General features: G+C 43.7%; 1 protein-coding gene and 1 long non-coding RNA gene across 2 annotated transcripts; both read left to right on the top strand.

The window, feature by feature from the left end:
* Positions 1 to 639: 639 nt before the first annotated feature.
* Positions 640 to 6108, top strand: LOC306734342 (uncharacterized protein; the record flags this gene model as incomplete). The annotated part of the gene is made up of 6 exons (XM_079215700.1): positions 640 to 717; positions 941 to 966; positions 2992 to 3183; positions 5376 to 5578; positions 5744 to 5774; positions 5915 to 6108. Exons 1-6 carry the CDS (start codon positions 713 to 715, stop codon positions 6106 to 6108), a joined length of 651 nt encoding a protein of 216 aa, XP_079071826.1. The 5' UTR covers positions 640 to 712.
* A 4548-nt stretch (positions 6109 to 10656) lies between these two features.
* LOC306734187 lies at positions 10657 to 13491 on the top strand. The gene is made up of 3 exons (XR_013770964.1): positions 10657 to 10763; positions 11431 to 11633; positions 12590 to 13491. It is a non-coding gene; the product is annotated as an uncharacterized lncRNA (long non-coding RNA).
* The last annotated feature ends 8786 nt before the right edge of the window (positions 13492 to 22277 follow it).

Genomic DNA, 22277 nt, shown 5'->3' with positions numbered 1-22277 from the left:
TTATAATATATGTATTATATTATATAAACTGCTTCATATTTGTTATTTTACAATATATTTATTATTATATATAAACTGTTTTATAATTATATTATTTTGTAATACATTATATAAACGTATATTTATATATATATATATATATATATATATATATATATATATATATATATATATATATATACTCATTCATTAGCTCACTAGATTTGGCATATTTAGATTATTTTACACTTTTAATGAGGTAAAATCTTGTAACCGATATTAGTCCTGATCATGACTCCCATAACTTTGTTAAGTAAGTACATTTACACTATTACTTTTCAGAAGTACAATATTGAGGAACTTGTACTTGGAGTATTTGTATTGAATGCTACTCTCATGAACCACGATTTCTTAAAATTGTATTCCAACAAGTAAACCCTCAGAAGGGAGAAGATAAATAAGCTGCTGTGGTGTTTGTTTTAAATAAAATAAATACATTACAAAAACAAGGCTTACTCTGTGATGAGATGTAGCGTTCAGGGACCACAGAGTGTTATTCATTTTCCTCCTGCTGCGTTCACGTGTCCTCCCTTATTGCGTTGAGCCGCACTCCCTCCTGAGTCAGCGGCAAAAGTGAAAGTGAAAGTGCTCCACCGACCACGAAGCAGCTGTAATTATTTCTCTGTCTGGGTTGAGAAGGTTATGCCGGACATTTTCAACAAACTATCAGTATATGTCGTAAGTATTACTCTTGCAAAGGTTTGTACTCCGTGTGAGCTGCTAAATCTCCGTGTTTCCTGTCACATTATATTTTAGAACTCGAAGGTAACTTTGTGTCTCGTGGGCTCGTTCAAGCTCGCGCAGAGCAGAGATCAAAGAGTTGTGTGATACATGTCCGCACCTTGTTTAGCTTAACTTCACGGTCTTCTTTAAACTCTCTGTTTCTCTATTTCCTCCCCAGAGACATGGAGCAGGCAGACATGAATGGTGAGGGAACGAATTTGCTTTTCTTTTCATTTATTTTCTATACAAAATGAAGTTACTCAGTGGTGGAATTTAAATAAGTACATTTACTCAAGTAGCTACTGCACTTAAGTAACTGTACAAACTCAAGATGATTCTGCACAATGACTACTTGGACTTTGGACACCTAGTACATTTAGCTGCTACTACTTAAATACAGCTGGCTTTCACATCACATTTGGAGTTGCCAGTCAGTGACACGACAGACCTTTTCTGCATCTGTAGTACATCGTCCTTTATCTGGAAAAATCCCACCGGCTTTCCAACAAGCGTTGGATGTTTGGTTTCTAGATACAGCTTTAGCTTTGAAGCGTTCAGTGCTGCGTTAGCTAGAGAGGCTAGCGTTAGCCCTCACTCCACACACTGGGATTAGGGCTCCGCCTCGTTACCTCCGTTCACAAAGCCTCACTTTGTGAAGTCAGGACTATACTTGCACAAACATTTAGACGTTTGGGGGGATGTTCAGTATAGCGGGAGGGAGCTTTGGTCGCTGGGTCTCGGCGCATCCCCTAAACTATAAGCCAATAGCGGTGGGCGGGCCTCCTATAAAGGTGACGGAGATTGCAGTGGTTCCCTCCTGACGTCAAGCGGGTGTTCCGGGTCTAGACTTCCGCCATGGACGCTCGTGGGCTCCCCCCTCCTGCACAGGAGATGCCCCTATAGATCGCCGTGCTGGCTGTGACCTCCTCATATGGCGTCTTGCCTCCTTCCGGCACGGATCAGAACCCTTGCCTGAGCGGACACGGTTGGCTGAGTTCGGGCGGAACGCTGCCGCAAAGGGTGCACCGCTAGCCGGCGCCACCAAGAAGCACCTGCTGTTTTGCCTACGGCGGATTTCGCCGACGGCCGGCTTGCACCTAGTCTTGTGTTTGTACCAACCTGGCTTCCTACCAGTGACTGATTCGGCTGTGTCGGCCTGCTGCGTCGGCCGCGGAGTCGAACCAGCACAGCGCCCCGCTGTGTGTGGGAAAAGCCATCGGACTGGTGTGGAAGGAACTAGTTCTTTTGGCGAGCTCTTTTGTCGCGGGTTTATAATAGATTATCCCTGTTCTCGGTTGTCGTTTGGTCCTTATTTGCCTTTTTATTTCTTTGTTTTCCTTTTGTTTCCCGTTGCCTTTTGTTTCTTATTTGTCTTTTGTTTCTTAAATTGTCTTTTGGTTGAGTTTCCTTTGTTGGGAGAACCGGAGCCTGGGATTAATTGTTTGCTTTCTTTTTATTTCGGGACCCTCACCAGTGCAGTTCCCCATCCCTTGGTCAGTCCCAGCCCTACACCCCTTTTTTTTTTATAGTAACGGCTCTTTTATTGGTCTATTGTATTAATATATTATATTGGTATATTGTCTGTTATTAGTGCATTGTATTAGTATAGGATATTGTGTTAGTAAAGTGTATTTTATTAGACTTGTGTATTTAAACTGGCATCAGTGAACACACCATGATTTAAAATAAATACTGTTCATTTGTACTGGCACCACATCTCCGACCTGACTACGGACACAACCTGTGTGTCCTTCGAGTGTCATCCGAGTCTGGAAGACTGGGCACAAACATAGTCTTGTCACATCAGCAGCACTTTCGTCTTGATGTTTTTGTTTTAAATACTTCTCTATAACTTTCGCTAAAGGCTAGCTAGCTGCTGGCTGAGTTTCTTCTTCTGCATATTAGAGCTTGTTAAATAACTGACTGACGCATTATCGCCACCAAGTTGTGGGAGGATATATTGTAACTGAGCGTCTCATGGACAACAGTAATATCTCTGGTGTCTTCAATTGATAACCTATGCGGTCCCACGGCCCTCGCGGCCCACAGGTGAAAACGGAAAGTTTTTGACGGCCCTCAGCCCTATGGTTAAGCATCACTGATGTAAGCTGTTGAGGAAAGTGATACAGTTTGGGAATGTTAAAAAACTTTTCTAGCTTTTTAAAACAAGATTCTCTAAAAAACTATGTAAAGCTCAATAATGACACAACATTTCTTCTCTGTCTTTAGTGTCGTGGAAGAACTTCTTCGTCCACGTGGCGGGGAAAACTAATGATGCTCATCTAGACTTTGTTGAAAAACTTAAAAGCTTTGGCAAAAAGCAAGTGGCGTCTCCTGGAGAAAGTGACTTCCTCTTGATTTTCTGTCCCGTCGTCTCACGAGTTGGAACCGACATCAACGTGGCCCTAAAGAGCATTCCAGGTAGGAAATGCCTCCAGTTTCACACTGACAAATCAAATGTATTCAAGTAGATTTGACCAATCAGTTAAAAAGTTCCTTATTTTGGTATGAAAAACAACTTGTTTGTATTCGTACGGATTTTAAGGGATGCTGAGTCATCACCGCCGTCTTGCCGTTGCTGTCTGAATCAAACTGCTGCTGGTCTGCTGCTGAAGTAGCGCTGGTAGCGGCCGTCATTCAGTTGCTGTTGTGGGACTACGGATGATATTATGAACCCAGACACCATGGAGTTTGATGTTCCGACGTATGTGGAATTTACAAGAATTTACAAGTATAAAGCAGAACTAGTGGTTATTTCCATGGTGGATGGCGGAAATGGTAACTGTTTTTACGAAGATAAGCCAGACGCAGTTCCGAGCTGTGTGCGGTGATGGTGTTATGAACCCAAACACGAGGGCGTTTAATGTTCCAACGTTTTTGGGACTTCCACAACAAGTATAACGCAGAAAATAATGGTTATTTATTCCAGGGTTGATAGCAGAAACGATAGCTCTTTTTACGGAGATAAGCCACGCCCTCTTTGGTGTGAATACAGCTTTTACTGTCGAGCGAGTAAACTGACGCGGTAAACGCGGCGCGAATTTCCGCGCCACGTTTGGTTTGAACGCAGCACATGGCCGTCACTTTCTAACACACTGAGAATCGCCAGGCGTCACAAGCTATTAACGGCGCTTCGCTACGTCCACGCGCTATATTTTCATCGCAAAATGATGACGCACTCCATGTGCGACGCAGGGAAGCTTTCGCACAATATTTTTTCCATAATTTCCAAATTATGGAAAAATGTGATTTATGTTGCATGTTTAATATTGCATGATGATTTGAGGACCCAGAGCATTATTTTGGTTTATTTAGTGTATGTTACTGCTGTATTTTGATGTAATGAACACCATTAGTGGTATAAAAGTGAAACTACTAGTGTGTTACATGAGAAAATTAAAATAGCACACAAAAATCCAAATCGCACGATTTGGAGATTCGCCTGAACAGTTTGTACTAAAATCGGTCTAAAAAATGTTCAAATCTTCAAAGTCAAACTTTGCAGAGAGACTGTTAACATATTGTGCTAAAATATGGGATATGTTTAAACCTGCAGCTGCATCATTCCAAAGAGATAATCATCCTGAAAGTGCTTCTTTATTTCCCCATTTATTCCATATTCCATCTTCGTTAACTCTTAACCAGTAACAGATATACTGATATATACACATCTGAAGTGAGACACCTAATCTGCACTATTTGCACTTTTTTTTACTGTTGTCTTTAACCATATAAGCTCCATGCTTGATTTCCCCCTCCCCCCGCGCCCATTATCGGACCAAAGTAACCGCTAAGTTTATGTACTCCAACGACTCGCTGTCAGTCCGTCCATTTTTCGCGCCGTCCGTAAGGTTTCACAAAAACCCTCATAAGCACCCTATACAACATCGGATTTCACTAATAAAGACATCTCCGTAACCGTCCGGGCTTGTAGGAGTCTAACAAAACACATCCACAGTGGTCCACTATTAGTACCTTAAAGTTCCCAAAACGTCCGGAGAGTTTTTTCATTTTACGCGATCTCACATTTCCGGGTCCAGCGACCCTCCTGTTTTGTTTACGATCTTGGAACCACGTCAGACAGCACCGGCGGAGCCTACTGAAGAGAATGCATCCGGGCATGCCTATGGGGAATGTAGTTTTCTCATAAAACCTTTAACGTTTCTATTTCTGAACCGATTTACACAGTTTTTTTTTCTATAAAACCTTCGAATCACCAACACTTTGTCTTTCTGTGGTTTTTATTGCAGATCTGGGTTCTTTAGGTACTGTTATTTCCAAAAAGACACATTTTGAACATGTCGGAATGTAACGGTCCGATTACGCAAGGACCCAAAAGCACGACTCCGGGAGATAAAGAATATAAGTATTTTACTGAACAGGTAACACACAGGGAGAGCTAGGTTCAAAAACACAAGACAATCTGGCAAATCTCCGCAATTTTTGCGAATAACAAACGCTCGGGTTTAATAAACTACAATGGTAAGAAACGTTGTTTTAATTACAAGGTACTTGTATGTGAACCCTGCACTATGCAGTACAAACTAAACGGATCTCCCTCTTACCTGTCATGCTGTCTCTGACTCGTGTAGTTGTGCTCTCGGTGCATACAGGTGGTAAACCAGCAATTCTGGTGGTGATGCATCACACCTTCGATCCTGAACGCATCGTAGCTGCAAGCAGGAGACAGGTGGACAACCCGAACGTCAGGCTCACTGTGGACTGTCTGTTCCATGAGCGCAGACTCCTGGAAAGTAACCTCAACGACAACGCCTGGTTGGAGATCAAGACGTTTCTTGGAATTTCCCGTCCAGAGGTAACGACTATTTTTACTGATCTCATACAATCAGGTCTCCACACATCCAATGCATAGTGAGCTGGTATTGTGATAGAGATGAGGAAACCCTTCCTGTGGTCCACCTCTAAAATGAATAGTTGCACTAATTAATATTACTCATATTACTTTGTTTCTTTCTTTCAGAATCCCAATTCGAAAGAAATCCTCATTAAAGGTAAGTGTTAACCTCAGATTTCCGATCAAACATTTGTTTTCCCCCTGAGGAAGTCGCTAAGATTTGATCTGGAGATGCACCGACACAAATGTTGGATATTAAGGTGACACCTGATGATTCATTGTTTTTCTTTATTTTAGGAGGATCCGTGGACACAATTGTTTTTGCGATGCTGCGGTTGTGCCAGTGGAGCTGGTGGAGGTTGGGGAGCTGGTGGAGCTGGGGGCGGCGTTTGCTGGATCGATGGGGTGTCACTGGTGGGGCTGGTGGAAGGGGTGGAGCTTGTGGTGGCAAGGGCAGAATGGATGGGGTGGAGCCGGTGAAGGGGGTGTAGCTGGAGGGGGCAGGAGCAGGATGGAGGGGGTGGAGCTAGTAGTGATCTTTGTGACCCTTTGTTGAAGAGAACCAGAAGATTTACGAGAGCTGTCGCTAACACGCAGGACATGATTTTGTCTCATATTAATAACATAAATATGCTATTAATGTTATTATTGTTGCATAGTTGTAAAGTCGGATAAAGATGATTTTGACTGAAGCTTTTGATCACGGCTATTTTATCTGATATATCAATACAGGGGGGAAATGATGGAAGAATAACAGATGCACACAGTAAGTGGCTGGATGAGAAAAAGATGTAAAAGTCAACATAAAGAAAATAACATTGAAATTCATCTCCAATTTATAACATAGAACTACGTTGAAAAGTATCAAATTGATCCTGAAACAGTGATGTCATACTAAAATGTACTTTGAAATAATTGTTGCTGGCTGTAATTGTTATACGTTGTTTTTTCATAAAGAATAAATAAAAAATAAATCCATTAAAGTGATTTTTGTCGTGGATCGTCTCTGTGCATTTGTCTTATCTCTGATATGGATTTCCATACAAAATGATGTAAAGGTCTTATAATAACTAATAGACATATAAGTTTGGCTCACAGATCTTCTGATTTCAGTGTTCAAAAAAGTAACTTTAATTCAGTCCTTCCCGCCCCTTCTCCTTCAATCTTCCATGTGGAGTGCATGTGTAAAAGTATATATGTATGTGGTATGGTATATATGGGTATACTGTGCATGTATGTATGTATGTATGTGGATGTAGATGAGGTGTATATGTATCGTAGATGCATATGTATAAGCATTTGTCGGTGTAGATGTGCATGTGTATAAAGGTTGACATTTATACGCGCTATAAGCTAAACTATTGATACTAATATTACTGTTTTGATTATTTACTATTTATGTTACAGGTACCAGGATTGGTACCTGGGAAGCAGATAATATGTTCCTGCAAACAGGACAGAGATTACACAAGACTTTTTCACGTCTGTTCACTGCTTCGGTGCTTTGCAGAATCCACATATTTATTTAGCCTGTTCAACAGCATGAGGCATAAACAAATGATAACTTACATTTCAACAGCATTATAAAATAATAATATCACAGGAAACAGTCATTGAGCCAAACAACATGCAATCTTGATGGACGTGACGTTGTGGCGCCATTTTTGCGCGCGCCGCACACCGGACAATTAAACTGAACACCCACTCACACACTCATATATTCATCAAAACAGTATTTTCATTCAAACAACCTCATACAATTCTCATTATTCTCACCCACCTGCAAACAGGACACAGAGATTACACAACGACTTTTTAACTTCTGTTCACTGCTTCGGTGTTTTCCAGAATGAGGGAATTCGCGCCGTTGTGGTCGTAAACCAGCTGATTGCCGTAAAGCGTCTGACTGACGTAAAACGTCATAAACCACGACCCTGCCCCCTGCTGGCGACATGGTGGACTGCACTTCAGTACATAATTCAGCATTTCAGTTCCTCTTTTAAACAGTATTAAACAGCATCATTTTGAATACACAAAGCTTACTTTAAACCACATATGTAAGCACATTGGTGGGCGTCACATTATCCTAATACGTTGATTTAAAAGTCAAGGATTGTTCTGCTGTGTGCAAAAAAGTAACTTTAGTGTTCAGCTCAAGTTGCATAAAGGAAGAGTGAGTAGAAGTTGGTCTCTGGGCTTTGAGTGAGTTAACAGCTGTGATCCCTCTGTAATAAACGTCAACACTGTCCATGTAACGCACAGCTCCCTCCTCCGCTGAGCTACACTCCCTCCTGCCAGCAACAAAAGTGAAAGTGAAAGTACTCCACCAGCCACGACGCAGCTGTAATTCTTTCGTTGTCTGGTTTGCGACGGATATGGGAGAAGCATTTGCAACAAACTACAAGGCAATGTCGTAAGTATTGGCTCAGTGGTTAGCATGCCTGTCTTTCACTCAGAGGATTGGTGGTTCGAGCCCTGGTTCTGCTATTCCATGTCGATGTGTCCTTGAGCAAGACACAGCTCCCCGTTGCTGTGTCTGCGGTGTATAAAGCAAAAATGTAAGTCGCTCTGGATAAAAGCGTCAGCTAAATGTAATGTTATTTAAAGGTTTCTACTCCGTGTGAGTTGCTGTGTTTCCTGCCACATCATATTTTTGGCCTCGAAGGTGGCTCGTTCAAACTCGCGCAGCAGAGATCAAAGAGTCTTCACTGTCTTCTTTAAACTCTCTGTTTCTCTACTTCCTCCTCAGAGACATGGAGCAGGCAGACATGAATGGTGAGGGAACGAGTTTGCTTTTCTTTTCATTTTTTTTAAAAATAAAATGAAGTGGTGTAATTTAAATAAGTACATTTACTCAAGTACTGCACTTAAGTACAAACTCAAGTTGATTTTGGGTTTGATTTTAAGGATTAATTGAGTGAATGCAGAAGTAATATTAATAGTAAATATTGACACACACCATTTGACTTTACAATGACTACTGTAGCCGAGGGTTATGATGCACCTATACATTATAATAGTAATAAAATAATAGGCTCGTTCGTTAGAGCTGCGCCTCGCCTGGAATCCAGACGAGAGTAGGCGGCCGCAGCAGGAGGCGTTGACAATAAATTGCAATCAAGTCGAACAGTTTTCAGCTGCTTTCAAAGTATACACAGGAAGTCACAGAAAAAATTACTTCTTGTTAGTTCCGAACTTTTGCCTACTGGTAGTTTACAGATCACATTTGGATTCATTCATGTGTTTGTAAATATATATTTATGTAGAAATGTATGTGTAGCTGCATCCTTTGTTCTTTTAACATCTGCCTGTGAAATACATTACTACTCATTTTGATATGTGTTATATAAATACGATTTTGTATTATTAACCACACAAGATATGTTTTAAGATCAAACATAAGTCGAATAGTAAACAATCTAGCGTTAAGTATTACAACTAAACATAAAATAAGGATTTTCTCCAACACGTGGTGTTTGCTGTCAGATCTAAGAGCCAATCAGCTCTTTGATTTTCCCATCATGCACTGGGCCACGCAGTCCGTGGAGAGCTGACTCTGAAATCGACGGCCGGCTTGATCTCGTGAGAGTATCGTTGATCACGTGTGCATGACGTTAGAGCAAGTCGGGAGCAAGTCGGACACAAATCTAACCAGCATGCATTGCGCGCCGATCGCTGCCGATCGATTCTGCGCAGAACTGGTTTATCTCGAATGAGCCCAATATCACGAGGAACCGGAGGCTGCCCAAGACGGAAACCATTTTATTTCTTATCACACACTCATTGAACATTTCTATCTTCTTCCATTTTATCCTTCACAATAAAAGCCCCAGACACATACTTCCAGAACACTGCTTCCTAGAGAGCTGTTAAAGTAACTAAATATAAAAGCTTACGCTACTTTACATTTGTACCTACAGTGCATTTTGCTGCTAGTAAGGTTTTGAATGCAGGTCTTTTAGCGTTACTTGTTGAGTATTTTCACGGTGTGGTATTAGTACTTTTACTTAAAAGGAACAGTTTGTAGCATTTCGGAGGCAGAAATGTAATATAATAAGTTTTCTTTTGCGTATAATCACCTGAAGAAAAGAATCGTTGCATTTTCGTTAAACTAGAATGAGCCATTTATATCTAGCATTACATACGGAGTGCGTCCTTTTATCGGAGCACCCGCCTTTTCTACGGAAGCCTAGAACGGTCAAACCACGCACTGGCTTTTCTCGTTTAATTAAGTGTCGGCCCCGTAGTCCTCCGACATGCTTGGCACACAGGTAAAGTTTTAGGTGGCTGCAATCTGCAACCTTACCATTAGATGCCGCCAAATCCTACCTTGCCTTTAAGTAAAGGATCTAAATTATGTGTCCACCACTGGGTTTGCCCTGTCAAGACTGCAATATTTAAAAAAAAAAAAAGTAGAAATAATGAACTACATTCAGTGATCACATTAGGTATAATTTAAACCTGCTCATGGCAATATTTGTAATATTATAAATGAATCAACCTGCAGAGACACCCACGCAACTGAACCTCATGTGTCTGATAATGACAAAGTGGTAGAAAAATAAGCTCACAAGCTACTCATTTGGTAAATTATAATAATTGATCGATTATTGAAAAAAGTGATCTATAGATAAACAAGAGAATCTTAAAAAAAAAATGTAATCGCACTCATAGTTCCTTTTGTAATACATTAGTTATTAATGGCTGGTACATTTGCCTTTGAGTGTAATGATCTTACTTTCCCAAAAAATGACGAAAATGTCAGTATCGGTATTGTTAAAATTGTAACAAAAAGTATCAGTATTATATAAAATTTAAAACGCTTTGTATCGCCCATCCACTGTTTAGGAAAGTGATAAGGTTTGTGAATGTTTAAAACCCTTTTTTAAAACTAGATTCTCTAAGAAACTATGTAAAGCTCAATAATGACTGAAACTTTCTTCACGGTCTTTAGTGCCGTGGAAGAAGTTCTTTGTCCACGTGGCGGGAAAAACTAACGATGCTCATCAAGAGTTTGTTCAAAAACTTAAAAGCATTGGCAAAAAGCAGGTGGCGTCTCCTGGAGAAAGTGACTTCCTCTTGATTTTCTGTCCCGTCGTCTCACGAGTTGGAACGGACATCAACGTGGCCTTGAAGAGCATTCCAGGTAGGAAATGCCTCCAGTTTCACACTGACGAGTCAAATGTATTCAGGGAAATTTGACCAATCAGTTGAAAAGTTCCTTACTTTGGTATAAAAATATATACTTGTTTGTTTTCGTATGACTTTCAATTCCCCTACTTTTAGCGGTTGCCCCCAAGACTCAACACAACCTTTCAGATCAATAATTTGGTTTTGCCAGATGTACCTGTCATGTCCCAAACAGCAGACGTCAAAGACTAGCTGGACGTATCAACTTGTTCTCAAACCCAACTCCACACATATAGATGCGTAGTCAGGACCCTGTGGACTCACTTGGGTCTCGTACCCAAAGTACTTGATGAGAAAGATAGTGGTTTGGGTTGAATTAAGTGAGTTTTTCTCTAGAGTTGAGGGAGACCGAAACGGAGACAGTTGTTTGCTGTTCACCATGTCAACTCTAAAAGGTGGTCATATCATTTAGTGTTTGAAGCTTGTTCTGCATGTGCGAGTGGCCTAAAACATCCCCATGTTTTAAGAATACAATGGCATGAAACAATGCTTAATCACAAGGTACTTGATGCACAAGGTACTTGTATGTGACCCCCCCCCCAATGCAGTACAAACTAAACAGATCTCCCTCAGAAATTTCATGCTGTATCTGACTTGTGTGGTTGTGCTCTCGGTGCTTACAGGTGGTAAACCAGCAATCCTGGTGGTGATGCATCACACCTTCGATCCTGAACGCATCGTAGTTGCGAGCAGGAGACAGGTGGACAACCCGAACGTCAGGCTCACTGTGGACTGCCTGTTCCATGAGCGCAGACTCCTGAGGTGTAACCTCAACAACAACGCCTGGTTGGAGATCGAGACGTTTCTTGGATTTTTCCGTCCAGAGGTAACGACTATTTTACTGATCTCATACAATCAGGTCTCCACACATCCAAAATGATTCGTTTCATTATCACAAATTAATGTTACTCATATTAATTTGTTTCTTTCCACCACGTTATTTCAGATCATCATGTGTTAAAGCTGCATTCTCTCTATTGACCACCAGAGGGCGACTCCTCTGTTTGTATAGAAGTTTATGCTTCATGTCTTAAACCTGCATTCTCTCCTGACCGCCAGGGGGCGCCTCCTCTGGTTGTAAAAAAGTTCTGCTTCATGTGTTAAAGCTGCATTCTCTCTTAATGTCCACAAGGGGGCGACTCCTCTGGTTGTATAGAAGTATATAGAAAATTACTCTACTTCTCTCTTGATTTATTCCCTCAGTAAACATTGTAAACATGAGTTTATGTCTCCATCTCTAGTTTCAAGTCTTTTTCAATACAGCATAATGTTCATTTAGTAAATTATGGTCATTTAGAGTCATACAGACCGTAAAACAGGGTATGCTCTAGGGGCGGGGCTCCAAGGTGATTGGCAGGTCTCTACCAGAGACGTCCAGTCTGGAAGTTGTCCGTGTTTCCGTCTTACTTAAAGCCTTCCACAGTCTGTTGATTGTTCTCATATCACTTCTGTTTACAAACGAAAACAAGATGGCGACATTGTCCACAAACCATTGGGTGATGCCAAGGTTGCCTGGCCCACTTCTGATGTACAGTCCATGTTCAGCTATCAGCCTCCACTTTAATTTGGATGTCTGTTTCCTGGTTAAAACAATATGGCGCAGTGGGGGGATTTAAGTGGGCATTTTGAGGATCGTCACATTTGTTTCCCTCTGAAGAAGTCGCTAAGGTGAAGTCTTAAAGATTCATTTCAATATGCTTGATCTGGAGATGCACCCAAACTGATATCGGATATTAAGGTGTAAATGACACCTGATGACTCATTTGTCTTTCTTTATTTTAGGAGGCTTTGTCCAGGGACTCTTGCTGCAGCTGCTTTTACTTCTGATCTTTGTGACCCCTTGTTGAAGAGAACCAGAAGATCTGAGAGAGCTGCTGCTAGCACGCAGGACATGATATTGTCTCACATTAATAACAGAAAGATGCTATTAATATTATTACTGTTGTATAGTTCTGAAGACTGACGATTTTGTCTGAAGCTTTTAATCACTAATATTTTACCTGATATATCAATATGGGGGGAAATGATGTAAGTATAACAGGTTTGCAGATACACACATTAATAAACAAGTAGCTGGATGAGAAAAAGATTGAAGTAAAGAGTCAACATAAAGAAAATAACATTGAAATTTACCTCCAACTTAGAACACAAGATTGCCATTAGTTGAAAAATGTCAAGTTCATCCTAAAACAGTGACGACATCCTCAAATGTACAAGGGTTTTTGATTCCTCTAGTCAAAACTGGCTTCAAAGAAATCCTCAAAAATGCTTTAATGAGAATGTAAAACGGGGTTATAGTTGTGTTGCATGCTCATGTTTACATGTGTGTAGTAAAGTTTTGGGGCGACTGTAGCTCAGGGGGATGAGTGGTCGTCCCGAAACCGCAAGGTACCCGGCTCGATCCCCAGTCCCCCCATAGCTCACATGTCGAGCAAGACACCCAACCCCCTGCTGCTCCCCGGGTGCCCCAAAGGGCTGCCCACTGCTCCCCAACCAGGGATGGGTGAAATGCAGAGAAGAATTTCCCCAAGGGGACTAATAAAGTGCATGTTTATGTTTTAAGTTGTGTGTTTTACATTAAAGACAAAACAACCCTGTAAAATAACGATTGCTTCTGTTTTGTGCTATTAAAGATATTAAGACTATACGTTGTTCCTTCATAAAGAATAAATAATAAAAATGAAGTGGTACCATTTTATCGTGGATCGTCTTTGTACATTTTTAACATCTCTGATATGTTTTTTTTTTATGAACAATGAGGTAAAGGTCTCATAAGTAATAGAAATGTAACGACACGCTGCCGTTACCTAGACCACTGATAGTGGCAGTGGCGATATGAGTGATAGCTTGAACTGAAATTGTGGTAAATGTGAGGTGGCAGAACATTTGTGAGGATATATTTAGTGCAACAACTTATTTAGTGCAACAAACTTGCCATTTTTAACCACATATTGATGCCACAATTGATTTACTGATTGACTTTTTACAGAGGCCTGTGAACACAACGTTACAGTAGTCAAGTCTACTGAAGATAAATGCATGAACAGGTTTCTCCAAATCCTGTTGAGACATAAGTCCTCTAACCCTTGATATATTCTTCAGGTGATAGTAGGCTGATTTTGTAATTGTCTTGATATGGCTGTTCAGGTTGAGGTCTGAATCCATAACTACACCTAGATTTCTAGCTTGGTTTGAGGTTTTTAACATTAGTGATTGAAGCTGAGCGCTGACTTTCAATCGTTCGTACTTGGGACAAAAACCATTACGTCTGTTTTATCTTGATTTAATTGAAGAAAATTCTGGCACATCCAGTAATTGATCTCTTCAATGCATTTAGCCAGCCCTTGTATGGGACTATAGTCCCCTGATGATAAAGTTATGTAGAGTTGTGTGTCATCTGCATAATTATGATAACACACTTTGTTGTGTTTCATAATCTGAGCCAGTAGAAGCATGTAGATGTTGAACAGAAAAGTCCCCAGTATTGAACCTTGGGGAACACCACATGTCATCCTAGTCAGCTCTGATGTGTAATTAGCTACCGACACAAAGTATTGTCGGTCCTTCAAGTAGGATTCAAACCAGTTAAGTGATGCGCCAGAGAGTCCTACCCAGACTTTCAGTCTGTCTAGTAGTATGTCATGATCAACCGTGACGAATGCAGCACTGAGATTCAGTAACACTAAAACTGAAGTTTTGCCACTGTCTGTGTTTAAGTGGATGTCGTTGAAAACCTTAACAAGAGCAGTTTCAGTACTGTGGTGCTGACGAAAGCCGGACTGGAAGACATCAAAACAATTATTTTCGGCCAAGAAGTTGTTCAGCTGTTGAAAAAACACCTTTTCCATTATTTTACTTAAGAATGGGAGGTATGATATTGGTCTATAGTTTTTCAATATTTCGGGGTCTAAACTAGCCTTCTTTAGGAGTGGTTTAATAACTGCATTTTTTAGGGCTTGTGGGAAGACACCTGAGAGAAGGGATGTGTTTACAATTTGTAAAAGATCAGCGTTTATGCAGCGTGAAATATTTTTGAAAAAGTGTGTTGGTAGAATATCCAAGCAGCAGGAGGATGTTTTCAGATGTTGTATAACAAAGGTGGGCAAACTACGGCCCTACGGGCATTTTAATCCGGCCCGCCGAGTATTATAATTATTATAACATTAAAAAAAAAAAAAAAAAGTTATAGTAAAGACCGCTGTAGCGCTTCTCCGTTCCCAAGTTCAGTTTCCCGAAGCACGATGACCACAACAGATCAGCGTTGATGTTTCTTCATGATTATTTATTCTTTTAGGCTTTTCGTGTGTGTGTTCTGCTGCAGCAGAAAGACCGCTGTAATGCCTTCTGCTGCGCACACGCCTCTGCTGCAGAAGAACACACAAACGAAAAGCCTAAAAGAGCACTGTGCAGTAAATAAGCATAAAGAAACATCAACGCTGGTCTGTTGTGGTCATCGTGCTTTGGGAAAATCAAGTCGGGAACAGAGAGGCGTTACAGCAGTTTGTACGCGCCGTGCGGACCGCTGCCTGCCGTGTTCTGCTGAACTAGAGCGACACACAACACTTGCTGTGCTGCGCTGGTCAATTCCACCCCTCCCCCACTGATCCCACAGACAACGGCGACACTTTTTTTTTTTATTACAGTAATATACCGCAAAACACTGAAAAGCTCCACTTCTTAGCGATCAGAATCCTTTTTAATTATGTCGTAAAGCGTTAACTTTAGAAGAATTATGGTAATATGAATCACTTTCTGTTGCTGGAGACAGGGTTTGTACTACAACAGTTTCAGAGTTGTAAAAGGAACTGACAGCTGCATGCAGAGTATTTTTCCTCAGTATAACTAACATAACTAACCACATTCAACCCACGGAACTGCGCCACCCTGCGCGCTCATGTCATGTGACATATAGGGTTCTGTCTGTCAGCCTCCTGCCATCCTCCTGCATTGATCCCTTCTGTCACAATGAGTGGACCCAAGAAAAGACAAGTCGACAGTGAGTGCCCTGCCGGCCTCGCCGTCCTCAAGTGTAGAGCCACGGGTCTCACACCGCCCAGCACCCCCTGTGGCGGACCACAGGCTCCCCACCTTCCCTTTGGCTCCAATAATCTGTTTTACCAGATACTCATACTCTCATGTGGTCTGCATTTGGGTCCGCAACATTGTCCTCCCGTGACAGGTTAACACAAACACTCTCCATCCATCTGATACTGGCCCGGCCCGTCTGTCAATTTTTTTTATTCAATGTGGCCCCTGAGCCAAAAAGTTTGCCCATCCCTGTTGTATAATGTCTTCTAGGCTTTTCACTAACAAGGACCACGCTACTCGTAACTGGCGTTCTTAAATGATTGATTACAGGGCTCTCAAGTTTTTAAGACAGGTAAGAGTGACATATCCTCCTTCTCCCCGCCCCGGCCGCGCCTGCGCCCATGCCGTATGCCCACAGACCAGCCCCCCTCCCCCTCATATTATTATTAGCTTTATTTTCATTGGTTGCTGGATTACATTTCACCCAGATACAACAGATACGTTTTTCTGATTGGCTATTCGTGTAGCCCATTGATTTTTTTTGATTGTTTGATTGGCTGATGAGTGCTTGACGTGCTTGATTCCTCCATGGTGAGGGAAGCGCGACCAGGTCATGTTTGTGCGCTGCGGCACATTAAATAGCCTAGAGTTCTTTTTCAGCGTGAGAAATACGATGTGTGGCGGGAGGGCGTGACTTAAGACTGAAATGCGTGACAGTCACGCTCAATGCGAAGGAAACGGGATGAGGGATGAGGGAAGAGGGAAGAGGGGGTAAGGGTCGAGGGTGAGCGGAGGGTCATCGGCTTTGCCGATGTTCTCCGCATCGCCGACACTGTACAAAAATGTACCACTCGCAAAAAAATACAAGGCTGTGATCCAGTCGGTGAGACTTAGCTTATCCAGCTAACTTAAATTAGCCTGCGCTGGAGCAGGTTCAAGTTTATGGATGTGTTGCTATGGTGATTTTTCCAAGCTTGCTTCGTGGAACCGAAAAGCCTGATTTATGTAATCTGAAACTGAAATCCTGAAAATTATCCAGGAACGAATGCCAGGAGTTGAGTTTTCATTGAAACTAAATTGAATGGTGTGTTCACTGCACGAGCACACCAGGGCCCTATTTCTCGTACCTGGCTTACTGAGTTAGCGGGCTAATTGTCAGGATAAGATGATGTAGGTCAGGCGTTCTCGGTTTCTCGAAGCAAGCTTAGATTAATCACCATAGCAACACATCCAAAAATTTAAACCTGCTCCCGGGCAGGCTTACTGAACTTCACTGGATAAGCTGGACATTCCCACGGACAAAAAAGGCAGCTCACTTCCTCATTGATGAAGGAGCGATATTAGTTATATTAGTTTTATAGGGAGAGAGTTCTTTCAGATCGCCAGGATCCATCCTTTACATCATCATGACTTCCTGTACGCGGCGCTATAGATTTTGCCGGCAAGAAATAATTTATTTACGAGAGCTTCTCGAGCCGCGGACATTGATCACCACAGGCGCAGCTGATCGCCCGTCTCAGACATAGACTATCAGCCGCTGCATGCCGCTCTGCTCTTAAGTTTATTTAGCTCTTAAGAAACTTATGGATGTGTTGAAAGCACTCATAATTATATGACAGTGTTACTAGTACACCATATATATCATTATTGTAGAACATGATTAAGGTGATCGTGATAAGAATACAGAGAATCACACACAATTTATTTTCACTGCTTCAATTGATTGAATTTCTGATTATGAATAATGCATACATACTGATCCGCCCATACACATATTCAAACTCATATACACATGTATAGTACATGATTCATACGTGCATACAGTACATATATCCTCATAAGTATATATTTATTCGTAAATATAATCTGATTGATTTGGGTGATGAAGCACTTAAAATTAGCCGATACATTTTCTCAACACTGACGCATTTAACTTGTCTGATATATTTGCGACGCTTATGTCTCGCAGCAGGGGCGCTGTTAAAGTTGCGTTCACGGCAACAATGTTGCAAAAACGTTGGAATATTCGCAACGCGTTTGCTGTGAATGACTACGGTATTGACTTCCTCATATGCCTTGATGATCATCTCCTGCTTCTCATTAGAGAAATAAAAAGAGGTTCCTCTGAGTTTATTTGTCATTGTACTGTTAGGACATCGTGGGGTCAGTGCTCGATTATTATCCCTTCTGAAGAGGAGCGGGCGCGCGCATTTTTCCAGATGACTGACGTCTGGCTAGAATTAACGAGACCGTTTCAGCGCGGATCAGCCGTGAAGAAACCCAGATAGCCTGATGTCAATCATCTCGCTAATTTAAGATGGAGATTAGGACATTTGCTTGACTTTGTTTAGCCAGGTACGAAGAATACCCCCCTGGCCAAACCTCCTAAGTTATAATGTATCATTTGTAAAAGTCTATTTTTCAAATGGAGTTGGGTGCAGAGTTTACTCACATGAAACGGTATAATGCATCACTTCCAACAATGAGGATTTATTTTAACCGAACATTCTCTAGTTGAGCTTGGCTAACAATAACAACAACAACAACAACAACAAAAAGCCTGTTTGAAACCAATACAAACAACGTTGTCTTCAGATGACTCGTCCTGCTGTTAAGATGTGAACCAACCACAGGCACAGGTTAATGGGCAGAATGCATATTGTGGAAATACTGGATATTTGTGCCATTAAAATGCTTTTATGTTTTGGCCTGTTGGGGAAACACTGATTTCCTGAACCTCTGGCATGGTGAGCAATGTGTATGCTCCACACACACAGAGGGCTTATTGGGCTTGTTTGGGTGTCACCACGTCAGTGAGCGAAGCTGCACCTCGGCCAGTTGTGTAAAGGTGCGCCACACAAAGCCTCTAATCAGAAGCTGTTATCTCCATTTGTCCGGTTCAGCAAAGGTGTGATGATGGCAGGAGGACATGATGGCCCCTCCTTCAAGCTTTACCTGCACACGAGGTTGGATATAGTGTCATGTGACCATGTGACTTTGGGTTCACTTTTACTGACTTGAGTCCTGCTGACTCATTGTGCTGACACTTCAAAGTCCACTCAATGTTAGGAGCATATTGCTGCACTTCAGCCACACTGGCCTCTCTCTCTCTCTCCCTCTCTCTTCCTCCCTCTCTCTCCCTCTCTCCCTTGCTCTCTCTCCCTCTGTCTCTCCATCTCTCTCTCTGTCTCTCTCTCCCTCTCTCTCTCTCCCCCTCTCTCTCTCTCTCTCTGTTTCTCTCTCGCTCGCGCTCTGTCTGTCTCGCTCACAATTTAATTCAATATGCTTTATTGGCATGAATGTTGCAAAGACAGTATTGCCAAAGTATTAAGAGATAACAACATAAAACATATAAATTCATATGGATAGATAGGTAATAATAATAATATAACAGAGTAAATTACTAAATTATCCATCCATCCATCCATTTTCAACCGCTTATCTGGGGTCTGGTCGCGGTGGCAGCAGGTTCAGCAGGTCGACCCAGGCTTCTCTCTCACCCGCAACACTTTCCAGCTCATTCTGGGGGACCCCGAGGCGTTCCAAGGCCAGCCGGGAGATATAATCCCTCCAGCGTGTCCTTGGTCTTCCCCGTGGCCTCCTACCAGTTGGACGTGCCTGGAAAACCTCTAATGGGAGGCGTCCAGGAGGCATCCTGACTAGATGCCCGAACCACCTCAGCTGACTCCTTTTGACACGGAGGAGCAGCGACTCGACTCCAAGCTCCCTCCTGATGTCCGAGCTCCTTACCTTATCTCTAAGGCTGAGCCCGGCCACCCTACGGAGGAAGCTCATTTTGGCCGCTTGTATCCGAGACCTCGTTCTTTCGGTCACGACCCAGAGTTCGTGGCCATAGGTGAGGGTTGGAACGTAGACCGACTAGTAAATGGAGAGCTTTGCCTTCCGGCTCAGCTCCCTCTTTACCAAGACGGACCGGTACAGCGCCTGTTTTACAGCTGCAGCCGCACCGATCCGCCTGTCGATCTCCCGCTCCACCTTCCCCTCACTCGTGAACAAGACCCCGAGATACTTGAACTCCTTCGCTTGGGGTAGGCAGTTTGTCCCCACCTCGAGGGAGCAATCCACCGGTTTCCAGCAGAGCACCATGGCCTCAGATTTGGAGGTGCTAACTCTCATCCCTGCCGCTTCACACTCGGCTGCAAAACGCCCCAGTGAATGCTGGAGGTCATGGTCCGAGGAGGCAAACAGGACCACATCATCCGCGAACAGCAGAGAGGCGATCCCGAGACTCCCGAACCGGATCATCTTCGTCCCCTGGCTGCGCCTAGATATCCTGTCCGTGAAAGTCACGAACAGGACTGGTGATAAAGGGCAGCCCTGGCGGAGGCCAACACCCACTGCGAACGTGTCTAACTTATTACCGAGGATACGAACACAGCTCCTACTGCAGGCGTACAGAGACCGGATAGCCCGTGCCAACGGGTCCGGCACCCCATACCCCCGCAGCACCCCCCACAAAAACCCCAGAGGGACCCGGTCGAAAGCCTTCTCCAGGTCTACAAAGCACATGTAGACTGGTTGGGCGAATTCCCAGGACTCCTCTAGTAGTCTTGCGAGGGTAAAGAGCTGGTCCGCTGTTCCACGGCCGGGACGGAATCCGCACTGTTCGTCTTGAATCTGAGTTTCGACAATCGGTCGGAGCATCCTTTCCAGCACCCTGGCATAAGCTTTTCCCGGGAGGCTGAGCAGTGTGATACCACGATAGTTCGAGCACACTCTCCGGTCCCCCTTCTTGAAGATGGGAACCACCACCCTGGTCTGCCAGTCCATGGGCACTGTTCCCGACCCCCATGCGACACTGCAAAGGCGTGTCAGCCAAGACAGCCCAACAGTGTCCAGCACTTTCAGCATCTCAGGGCGGATCTCATCCACCCCCGGCGCCTTGCCACCAAGGAGCTTTTTGACTACCTTAGTGACCTCTGCCAGGGATATAGGTGCATCCACCCCAAGGACTTCAGGCACTGCCCCCTCTCCAGGGGACATGTTGGCCGGGTTTAGGAGTTCCTCAAAGTGCTCTTTCCACCGCCCGACGATGTCCACAGTCCGGGTCAGCATTCCCCCCCACCCCCCTCCGCTGAGAACAACCTGGGGTAGGACCTGCTTTCCCTTCCTGAGCCGCCGGATGGTTTGCCAGAAGCTCCTTGAGGCCAACCGAAAGTCCTTCTCCATGGCCTCCCCAAACTCCTCCCATGCCCGGGTTTTAGCATCCGCGACAACCACAGCTGCAGCCCTCCTGGCCTGCCGGTACCTGTCAGCTGTTTCAGGAGACCCCTGGGCCAACCATGCCCGAAAGGCCTGCTTCTTCAGCTTGACGGCTTCCCTCACCCCCTGTGTCCACTACCGGGTTCTCAGGTTGCCGCCACCGATGACCTTCTGGCCACAGCTTCTAGTGGCCGCGTCCACAATAGAGGCTCTGAACATGGTCTACTCAGATTCCATGTCCGCAGCCTCCCTCGGGATGTGTGAGAAGCTCTTCCGGAGGTGGGAGTTGAAGACCTCTCGGACAGGTCCTCTGCCAGACGTTCCCAGTTCACCCTCACTACACGTTTGGGCTTGCCAGGTCTTTCTAGCCGACTCCCCCGCCATCTGATCCAACTCACCACCCGGTGGTGATCAGTTGACAGCTCTGTTCCTCTCTTCACCCGAGTGTCCTAAGACATACGGCCGCAGATCAGATGATACGACTACAAAGTCGATCATTGATCTCCAGCCTAAGGTGTTCTGGTACCAGGTACACTTATGAGCCACTTTATGCTCGAACATGGTGTTCGTTATGGACAAACTGTGGCTAGCACAGAAGTCCAACAGCAAAACACCGTTCGGGTTCAGATCGGGCAGGCCGTTCCTCCCAATCACGCCCCGCCAGGTTTCTCTGTCATTGCCCACGTGAGCATTGAAGTCTCCCAGCAGAACTATGGAGTCAGCATGCGGCGCCCTCGGCTCTCCCCCGAGACTTGTTTGCCTTGGGAGAACCTACCAGGGGCTGATGCCCCGGACAACATAGCTCCCAGGATCACTGAGCCACTCAAACTCCACCACGTTAAGGTGGCGATTCAGCAGAGGAGATTACTAAATTAGTTAAAAGAAAACACAGTTGTGTTTCTTGACACACAAGAAACTCTCTCTCTCTCTCTCTCTCTCTCTCTGTCTCTCTGTCTCTCTCTCTCTCACTTGATAACAGCTCTGCACTGAGCGGTGGAGTCTGGAGAAGGGGGATTAGTTAACAGTGGAGGGGTGAGTGTGTGTGTGTGTGTGTGTGTGTGTGTGTGTGTGGGGGGGTGGGGGTGTTAAGGTCACGCCTCTGGCCTAAAAAGGCGAAGCAGAATACCAGCGAGCCGCTCTAAGAATAACTCAGGGCCTGAGGCTCAGAAACATGGCGTCAATGTAACAGCACCTACTCAGATTCAGACGTCTATTCAGA

Source organism: Taurulus bubalis (genome assembly GCF_910589615.1).
Source record: "Taurulus bubalis genome assembly, chromosome: 3".
NCBI lineage: Eukaryota > Metazoa > Chordata > Actinopteri > Perciformes > Cottidae > Taurulus > Taurulus bubalis.
This window is presented reverse-complemented; position numbering and strand designations above follow the sequence as displayed.